This window comes from Cupressus sempervirens, chromosome 4 (assembly GCF_028749045.1).
Source record: "Cupressus sempervirens isolate cs-2001-9-10 chromosome 4, ASM2874904v1, whole genome shotgun sequence".
NCBI lineage: Eukaryota > Viridiplantae > Streptophyta > Pinopsida > Cupressales > Cupressaceae > Cupressus > Cupressus sempervirens.
Genome location: NC_143121.1, coordinates 720,755,633 through 720,766,276, shown reverse-complemented (window position 1 = coordinate 720,766,276; position 10,644 = coordinate 720,755,633). Strand labels below are relative to the sequence as shown.

The following is a 10,644-nucleotide window of genomic DNA, read 5'->3' as shown; positions in this document are numbered from 1 at the left end:
TCATCTCCTCGATACATTGAAGTCCCTTGAATGAGGTCCATTTTTTATGCCATCAATCAAAATGGACCTACCATCTTCCTTTCGCACATACAATTTCTGATGGAAGAGATCCAAAAGTTAATTCTTCAATATAGCAATGTCCCTTTGATATAAACATGCCCTTAGCTATTCTTCACTACATCCCATCACAAATCAAAGAGATAGGAAAATTGTCTGTTCAATACCTTGAAGTCACTTTGATAAGTCTAACCTCACTATCTTGTGACACATTCTTTTCTTAGAGATTGAATGGACATTGAGACCATCCCTTCAAATGTGGAAATTGCCTTGATGAAAGGGAGCCCACATCACCAAGTATCACCTTAAGCTCATTGGAGATTGAAGAGGCACAATACTTGTCCATCTGATATATAATGTTGTAATTGATGAATGCTAGTCATCCACAATACTAGTTTCATTGTATTGATTAGAAATTAATGATCATCATAAATTAAATGGATAATGAAATTATCTCTTGAAAATATTGAATTCACTCAGACGAAATGGGCACATGAAACTCAAAGCTCTTTTAACTCAACAAAATATCGAAAAACAAAAAAATGGCTCCTTCAATGGGTCTAGGTGCACTCTGCCAATAGTCTGTTATGGGTTGATTGAGAAATGTGGAGAACTAGCATCGATTACTTCAATTAGGATATGTATCTTTGATTTCTTTGTTTCACTTGCATATAATTGAACACTTGTTTCTCTAACACACAAATGTCATTTTGACCATTAGATCAAAGACAGAAAAAACCTTACTCCAATATAAGAGTATCTTTGATGAAGCTAGCACTGAACATTTACTCAACATGATTAAATACTCAATGCAACATGTTTATTAGGAGTGTAAAGGTTTCAAGGCCATAAAACAAGAACACTAGCCTCATGTTTAAGGAGAAATAGGAAAATATTGCCTGATGTGAGGATTGGTGCTTATATTGATAAAACACCATTAATATTATTTAGTACAAGTGTTGAGGTTTAAGGGTTCAAAAACAAGAATCATAGGCTCACATCACACAAGAAAAATAGGAAAATACTCACCTACTATAAGGGGTTGGTACTTAAATTGGAGATCACTAATTATCACTGCTCACCAATGAACCATGACAAAATGTATAAAGGAACAAGGGCTGTGCTACAAAGATAGATATTTAGAAGAAAATTGGGAAATTGTAATGCATTGAGACTTGAAAGAAACTAACATATGCAAGAGAAATTCAAATGCATTGAAGCCTAACATACTTCTCAAAAATATTGTTTAATATTTAAAAATAATCACTTTACGTCTTTTATCAAAGTTTATTTTCTCATAGATTAGTACGAGCTTAGGTTTTAGTATTATATACCATTCTAAATCTATAATGCATAGAGACTTAAAATAAAATAACATACTCTAGAGAACTTCAAATGTTCTAAAGCCTAACATACTTCTCAAAAATATTATTTAATATAAAAATAGTCACTTTACCTCTTTTATGAAAATCTATTTTCTCACAGATTAGTATGAGCTTAGGTTTTAGTATTATATATCATTCTAAATTAAATTTAGAATAGAAAGAAACACTAATCTTAGATGCATGTTATAGATGTACACCGAGTCTTAGATACAACTTAGTATGGGATTAAGTTTTAGTATTATATACCATTTTAAATTTGTTTTAGAATAGAAAGAATCAATAGACTTAGATACATATCATAGATGCACATAGTGTCTTAGATGCAACTTAGTATGAGATTAGATTTTAGTATTATATACCATTCTAAATTTGTGTTAGAATAGAAAGAATCAATATTGTAAGAATCAATACTTTTACAATATAAAAGAATAGTTTTAGATACATGCTATAACTTTACGACATCTTTAGATACATGTTATAGCTTTACATAAAGTCTTGAGTCCTAGATACATGTATTAGATGGACGCTAGGAATAAACCAGGCATGGAAGACTATTTATACGATTAAATTTCAATATAAGCAAAGATATGAACCAACTATCAATATGTATGTAAGCGAAATGGGAGAAATTATTTACAAAATAAATAAAACTGGAATTTTATCTAAGATAGGCATGCAAATAGGGCTAACTACTTTGTCTCGACAAATGATGCCGGTAATAAAATTTTACTCAGAATAAAGTTAAAGAAGAATGGTTGAAAACTCAATAAATATGTTACATTCTGACCACTAAGCAGCTCCTAATAAATTACATCTCAGGATTAAAATCAGATTGGGAAGAACTTGCCAGCTTGCTTCTCAGAATTCTTACTCTTTACCCTTTACTCTTGACGTAGCTGTTAAGCTAGATATCAGATTTGAGAGAAATTGTTTCTCAGGATTGCCACTTGTTCAACGTACATCTCTTACCATTCGACAAGGTCGAGGTGAAGTACCACTTTTCGAAGAGAGAAACGTTGAAAACACTATTAAAAGGTCAGTTCAGGCTCGTCGACAAAGTGGGCATTTGACGCATACGGGTGGTGTCGGTGGGCGAATACACTATTTATAGAGGGCGGTTTCTCTCCAAGATCAAACCCTAAGAAAAACTCATTAATAAAATTGAGTGCAAACTAACTATCTGCAAAGTCTACAATTGTGGGGGCAATGGCTGCAATGGTTCCAGGAGAAGGAGGACTTCACGACGACATCATGGAAACGATGGTTCTCTTCAACAGCGATTCCATGGATAAAGATTATCTCTTGGAAGGGAATACTACCATTCCTCCTTTAACCTCCTCTTTCTTCACCAGCCCTTTCGAGCACATCCATGGAGAAGAAAAGGACAATGCCCGTTCTCTTCTACTTAAACATCACACGGTATTCTAACACTACTCTCATTCATTTCATTCACTTTCTCATTATGCTTCATGGTAACCCATCTCACTGTATTATTTGTGTCTACAGCTCAATACTCCTGCCACAACTCCTCATTGCCGAACAGAATCATTTAGCAGTCGCAATGGGAAGCGAAATTATCAATCAACAAGAGAGAAGCTCGTTATTGACACGGACTCTCATGATACGGTACAATACTATACTCAATGTTTTGTAGAATACAAGGATAGACTAGAATCATGGCGAATCATCGAGTCGTGTTTGTGTTGGTGACGACTGTCCTATCTAATGGCAAAGAGTATGCTATGTGTAAACACAACACTTACACACACCTGTTTCTTCTTAGGGTTCGTTTTGTTTGAAAGAGTTTTTGACAACAACACGTTTAGTGCTGCTTCAACACGTACGTAAATATCAGATTGGTTGACAAGTATAAGCCATCTGCCTAGGACTTGTATAGTAGGATTGTAACTTTGATTCATATGGGTTGTTTGCAGCACTCTGTATATGAGTTCACTGATTCATGTAGAGCTCTATCTCCGAGGAGCAATACCTCATCCAAACTACGCAGAGCTACTCACGTTCCCAATTTCTTTGAAAAGGTTATTTCCTTTCAACTCTTTATGAACATTATTATTTTATGTGATTTTGCTGTGAATGTTTGTTTAGTTGTTTGTAAGAAAGAGGTTTAACTTTTAGAGTTTTGTTGCAGACCAGAAGAGAAGGAACATAATCAATGAGAAAATGAAAGATCTTCAACATCTGATTCCTAATTCGACAATGGTTGGCTTATTGGTTGGCTTATTTCGATGGTTTCCCCTTTTTCATAATAGACTATATAATTTGAATCACAGAGGTAAAATCTAACTACATATATGTAATTTACAATTTATTTCTACTATTTTCTTTGACAGCCACACAAAGCTTCCATTCTTGATGATGCAATTGAGTATGCCAAAAAGCTTCAGTTTCAAGCACGAGTAAGTTACTTTTTGAATTTTATTTGTGCATCTTTTATATTAATGTTTGACTGTGTATCTTTTGTATTAATGTTTCAGATTATTTTCACTATTCATCAATTTTTTTCATGGTTAGCTAGAGACTGTTATATTCACTATTCGTCATGGTTTCATGTTTAGCTAGAGACCGTCACTAGTTTATAGTCAGCTAGAGATCATTGCATTTATTTCATTGCCATAGTAGACTGTAGATGTTTAATTAGAGGCAGAGTCTTTCCACTGATATCTAAGTTACAAATTATTTCCATTATTTTTTAACAGAGAGACAAGGTTTCCACTCTGAACGAAGTAAATGAGCACATCAAACAGCTTCAACATCAAGTACAAGTAAATGGTTCTATAAAAAAAAATTAATATAATTTTTTCTTAAATTAGATTTAACTGTGGATCACTATCTAGAGGTTCTTCCTTCTTAATGAAGCAAATGAATAAATCAAATAAGTCAAATAGCTTCAACATATGATACAAGTAAGTTGTTCTATTAAAAAAATATATAAATCAAAACTTTTTAGATATGATTACGTATCACCATCATTGACCAGCCTTAAACATCACACACTAACCAAGAAATTAAGCTTCGAAAAGTAAGTCAAACTTTGACTATTCAACACTTTTACTCTAGGAATGAAGCATTAGTGTGTGATGTTTAAGCCGTTCGCCATTAGAATAGTGACGCATTTCAAACTTTTTAGATTAGATTGTGTATCACCATTATTAGAGTAGTGAGCTAGAGGTTCTACAATTGAGTTGTTCTATTTTGAATTTGACTATGCCTGCCTAACACAATAGTGAACAAGATGTTCTTCCATTCTTAACGAAGAAAATGAAAAGTCAATTAACTTCAACATCCATTACAAGTTTATATATATATATATATTTCAAAAGTGTTTGGATTTGGTCACTTGTCGGCATAAGTGAGCTAGAAGTATTTCCACAACATCCAGTACAAGTAAGTTGTTATTTTCCTAAAAAAAATAGGATTTGAAACTTTTAGATTTGGTTGTGTATCAATTTAAGAATAGCAAGCTAGAAGCTTTTTCACAACATCCAATACAAGTAAGTTGTTCCATTTGGAAAAATAGAATTTGAAAGTTTTTGGATTTGACTATGTATCCAGCTCATTATGAAGTATTTAAACTTTTATGATTTGATTGTGTATTACTATAGCTCTTTCATTCATAATGAAGCAAATGAGAATGTCAAATAACATCAACATCTAGTACAAGTAAGTTGTTCTATTAGAAAAATAGAGAAAAATATAGAATTTGATTTTTTTGGATTTGACTACATTAAAATAGTGAGCTATAGGTTCTTCCATTATTTATGAAGTATACGAGTACATCAAATAAAAGCAAGTTGTTTTATTTAAATAATATTGTAATTTGAAAGGTTTTGGATTTGACTATGTATCACCGTTAGAGTAGTGAAAAAGAGGTAAGATCATAGAGCATTGTTTGAACCTCTGGTCCAACATGAAAATAATGAGTTCTAATATTTCCTAAATCTTTGATTTACCATTAGAATAGTGAACTATTAAAATGTATGACCCTCTAAATAGAATAATGAGCTAGTGAGCTAAATATAATAGGTCATAGAGATTGATTATTAAGTATTGATCATAAAGGGTGACTATAAATCATCGATTATTAAGTATTGATCATAAGTGTGACAAAAGATCATAGATCAAATATTATGTTCAATTTGTACTATATATCATCATAAACACAATGAGATAGATAAAACACAGTGAGCTAGATATGTGTAGTATTATGATTATCAAAAAAAATTGTTAAGGTAAAAAGAAAGGTTTTGAATGGACTGAAAATAGCTTAATAATAAATATTAAAAGGAAATTACATTGAGCATGAGAAAATAGAGAAAAAAATAGCAACCAAAAAACTTCCCACAACATACAATATAGAAATCGAGAACAAATAGATAGTGAGAATTGAACAAAAGATAGTGAATTTGATTAAGATAGTATAGGGGAACTATGAAAGATTATTATGGAAAAAAAATTTAGGGGAGCATTGGTTGTTCCTGCTCATTCTTCATATGCAATTCTTGTCCCACCTTATTTAATCTATCACCATCCATATGGTTTATCTAGTTCCTATCGCATATCATTGAATCTATCACCATCCACATGGTTTATCTTGTTATACTAGCTCCTCTTGATTCAAGGTTTCCACATTTATATGATCCTCTAGGTAGCCAATCATTGTTAATCCATCCAAACACAAAAGAGACAAAGGGAGATGCCAAGAAAGTGTCACCTATATAGAACCACAAATCCAAAAAAAAAATTATTTTAATTCTAGAAGTATAGTGCACTAGAGTTATAGTAGTATGATGTGAAATCTTATTAAAAGATACATGTAGTACTATGATGGAAAACACTAATTAAATACATGTAGGCAAATCTAATTATTTTATCTTGAATTCTTGAACAATAAAGATCCTGAGCTAATAATACTATGATGGGAAATTTTATTCAAATATTCATGTAGTGGTATGATGAGAAATTTGCATTAAATGCATATTAGTGAAATATATTTTTTAAATGATTTTGAATTGAAGTAGAATTCTAAGCTATAGATATAGTAGTGCGATAAGAATTTTTATTAAAAGATACATGTAGTACTTATGATAGAGTATGATGGAAACCACTATTAAAAGATACATGAATATTAACTAAATACATGTAGTCAAATCCTAGAAAGTTTTAATTTTGAATTCATGTCGAATAGTGAGCTAGAGTTGTAGTAGTATAACAAGAAATACAAATTGTATACATGTAGCAAAATCTAGAAACTTTTAATTTTGAATTCAAGTTTCTCCATGTTTGATAGTTTTTGTCCAAGTTTTAAATACATCAAGTAATAACATTTTGATCTTTATTGTATCACATAATAATTTTTTGATCTTTATTGAATTGTGTTACAGATGCTTTCTTCTCCAAATAAGATGAACTCATCACACATCTATTTACCAATGGGAGTCCCCTTCTTTCAGGTGCCCCAAATGTGCATGAACATGGGATCCATGGGAATGGGCATAAACATGTCCCATTCCCAATGGAATAATGGGTACATGACCATGCCCCCAGGGAGTTCAAGCGCAAACAACGAGAAGGGATAATGAAGAAAACACGGAAGTTTTTCATGCAATAGGTATGCCAATGTTTACCAAGGTCTCTCAATGCAATAATGAATTGCAAGTCAGGGTCGACAATACTTCACAACCCCAACCTCTTCAAGAAACTAATTTTTGATAGCCCTAGCATATTCACTTTAAATCTATTGATAGATAATTTATTACATATTATTAGTGGCAGTAGAAATAGTCTCTTCTAAGAATCTCTTTAAGTTCAAAAGAAGAGATACATATATGTAGATATTGAGGTGATTTCTTCAAAATTAACTTCACATGGAAAATAATGAAGTATCACATTGTAACTCAGTTTTATATGAAAATAAATGTACTACATGTGAAGTAGATCTCTTTATATCCATGAGACAAGATATTTGACAAGAAAGTTATATGTTCTCCTTGTTTGTAACAATTCTTACAAATGTTAACACCCTTCTTTCCTTCTTTTTATTGTAAATGTTCACTCTATAGCTAGAGAATGTTAATGCTTCAAATTAGTCATTTTCTAATGCCACTAGAAACAATAAATGGATAATATAAAATGTTCTTTCTAATATGAGAAACATTTCAATATTTTTATGAAGATCTCTTCATATCTATAAGACAAGTTATTTGACAAGAAAATTTTATGTTCTCCTTGTTTGTTTTCAATTTTTGTAAATGCTAACACCCCTTATTTATTTTCGATTCTTGTAATTGTTCACTCTCTCTAGAAATTGCAATACCAAAATACATAATTTAAATACTTTAAATTAGTATTTTTCTACTATGACTAGAAACAATAAATGGATATATAAAAATGTTCTTTCCAATCACTCTCTCTAGAAATTGTAATGCCAAAATAAATAATTTAAATACTTTTAATTAGTATGTATTTTCTATTATAGTGATGTATTGAATTGTCCATATGTAAGAGTAAGTCAAATGTAAATTTCCCTAAAACAACAAATGGATATATAAAATGTTCTTTCCAATATGAGAAACAATCAAATATTTTTAGAAATCTAATGTAAATTTCCATAAAACTGATTTCTAGAACAATTTTTATGTGGGATATTCTCTATAAAATATCAAAGTGTTCCACTTTCTAATATTAGGTTACAATTTTCATGGTTATATGTATTGCAATGGTAAGGTTTTAAATTTAATCTAAATTATATTCTATCTATTTGTTTATCTTTGTTTTATGCCTTCAAAATGATTTGCTATACGCATAAAAGATCACACGATCTTGATTATATTGCAACTTACAATCAAAATAATCATTATATAGAGTAATCTATATTTAATTTAAAATGTTCAAATCTCATATATTGTACTAAATCTCTTGAATAAATCTTTATATATTATTGAATGTCACATTGAATAAATCTTTATATATTTTTGAATGTTTATATATTTTTGAATGTCACATTTGTTGAATGTTTTGATATAGGACCATCTCCTTTGTCCAATAAATCACATATTGTTAAGTCTTTCAATAATATATTAAAAAAATTGTTTTGATATTTCATATTTTATTAAACTTTTTTTATTTCAACATCTCATATGTTACTCATATGTTACTAATTCATATTTGTAAATCTCAAGACTAATGTTTACCATTTCCCACTACTAACACCGATATGCGACCTCCACCATTACAGAACCAAATTTATTCAATATATAGAAAATTATTAACTCTTCCAATAACTCTTCCAACAATAGATTGAGTTTAATGTTTCATATATTACTAAAGTTTTAAAAAAATTCTGCTTATTTTTTGCATATTTATTTTTTTCGTACTTAGATTGCAAACATAGATGTTTAATACGTGCAATTTTGTTTTTCTCAATTAATGCTCTTATGGGTTTTATTTACAATTAATTATCTCCTGGAAGGGAATACTTGCATTCCTCCTTTAACATCATCTTTCTTCACCATCTCTTTCGAGCACATCCATGGAGAAGAAGAGGGCAATGCCTCTTCTCTTCTACTTAAAGATCACGCGGCATTCGAACACTCCTCTCATTCATTTCATTCACTTGCTTATTAGAGTTCATGAGATTCATTGTATTATTTGTGTCTGCAGCTCAATACTCCTGCCACAACTCCTCATTGCCAAACAGAATCACTTAGCAGTTGCAATGGGAAGTGAAATTATCACTCAACAAGAGAGAAGGTCGTTATTGACACAGACTCTCATGATACGGTACAATACTATACTCAATGTTTTGTAGAATACAAGGATAGAGTCTAGAATCATGGCGAAGCATCTAGTCGTGTTTGTGTTGGTGACGACTGTCCTGTCTAATGGCAAAGAGTATGCTATGTGTAAACACAACACTTCACACACCTGTTTCTTAAAGGGGATTTCAACAATGACACGTTTAGTGCTGCTTCAACACGTACGTAAATATCAAATTGATTGACAAGTATAAGCCATTTGTCTAGGACTTGTATAGTAGGACTGTAATTTTGATTCATATGTGTTGTTTGCAGCACTCTGTACACGAGTTCACCAATTCATGTAGAGCTCTATCTCCGAGGAGCAATACCTCATCCAAACTACGCAGAGCTATTCACGTTCACAATTTGTGTGAAAAGGTTATTTCCTCTCAACTCCTTATGAACATTATGATTTTATGTGATTTTGCTATGAATGTTTGTTTAGTGGTTTGGAAGAAAGAGATTTAACTTTTAGAGTTTTGTTGGAGACCAGAAGCGAAGGAACATAATCAATGCTCATTATGGTTCATGACATTCATTGTATTATTTGTGTCGTGTTTGTGTTGGTGACGACTGTCCTGTCTAATGGCAAATAGTATGCTATGTGTAACCACAACACTTCACACACCTCTTTCTTAAAGGGGGTTTTAACAACGACACGTTTAGTGCTCCTTCAACATATATATATATATATATATATATATACTACTAGAGAGAGGGGGGTTTTAAGGCAATATTTGAGACAATTTTAAAGTAAATTGTCTTTGTTTAAGATGATATAAAATTTGTATATTGTCTGAAATACTGTCTCTGAGTGGGTGTCTTAAATATTGTCTTAAATAATTGTCTTTATAAGACAATATAAAATACTAGTATTATTGTCTATTGAGAGACAATTTTATTTTGTCTCTATAAGGACCAGATCTATAATGAAAAAATATATTGTCTTTATACAAAGGATGCACATCTTCTCACTTATTGAACCATTAGTTCATATATGTTAGGGTGTGATGGAATCAAACCACCACCCTTCTACTTATAAAGTAGGTGCTCTTCCATTGAGCTAACACCCTTTCAAGAAGTCAAAATAATTATTCTTTTCTTTTCTATAGACAAGGCTAAAGGATTCAGCAATGTCACTATTCATAAGATAGGAATGATCAAGAATCCTTACGGCATAACTTATCAGCTATTAGCTTTATTATCATTAAAATGTCATATTATAGGCAAGAGAATATCTACAAGGATATCAAGAAAATGATGGTATGACATAGCTTTAACTTACTTGAGCTATCCTCCCAAATAAAGTAATACATTTTAGTTTTCCATGCTAAGAAGTTATGTCATTTGCAACATTTTCTTTCAATATTCTGTACAAGATAAAT

At 31.1% G+C, this 10,644-nt stretch overlaps 1 protein-coding gene across 4 annotated transcripts; it reads left to right on the top strand.

Annotated features, from left to right (window-relative positions):
• The first annotated feature begins 2,500 nt into the window (after nucleotides 1–2,500).
• LOC149563303 (uncharacterized) lies at nucleotides 2,501–7,495 on the top strand. 4 transcript variants are annotated; one of them, XM_089826646.1, is made up of 7 exons: nucleotides 2,501–2,861; nucleotides 2,949–3,068; nucleotides 3,377–3,481; nucleotides 3,597–3,674; nucleotides 3,794–3,859; nucleotides 4,160–4,225; nucleotides 6,845–7,495. In XM_089826646.1, exons 1-7 carry the CDS (start codon nucleotides 2,649–2,651, stop codon nucleotides 7,037–7,039), a joined length of 843 nt encoding a protein of 280 aa, XP_089682772.1. In that variant the 5' UTR covers nucleotides 2,501–2,648; the 3' UTR covers nucleotides 7,040–7,495. The 4 variants fall into 4 exon arrangements, with proteins under 4 accessions (XP_089682772.1, XP_089682773.1, XP_089682774.1 ...); XM_089826647.1 differs by having other exon boundaries at nucleotides 2,502–2,861; nucleotides 3,597–3,662; XM_089826648.1 differs by lacking the exon at nucleotides 4,160–4,225 and having other exon boundaries at nucleotides 2,504–2,861.
• Nucleotides 7,496–10,644: the final 3,149 nt, after the last annotated feature.

Coding starts and splice junctions, on each gene's coding strand:
- LOC149563303 (XM_089826646.1), top strand. CDS start 2,649: ATGGCTGCAATGGTTCCAGGAGAAGGAGGACTTCACGACGACATCATG. Junction 3,069..3,376: donor ACACGGACTCTCATGATACG/GTACAATACTAT, acceptor GGTTGTTTGCAG/CACTCTGTATATGAGTTCAC. Junction 4,226..6,844: donor AGCTTCAACATCAAGTACAA/GTAAATGGTTCT, acceptor ATTGTGTTACAG/ATGCTTTCTTCTCCAAATAA.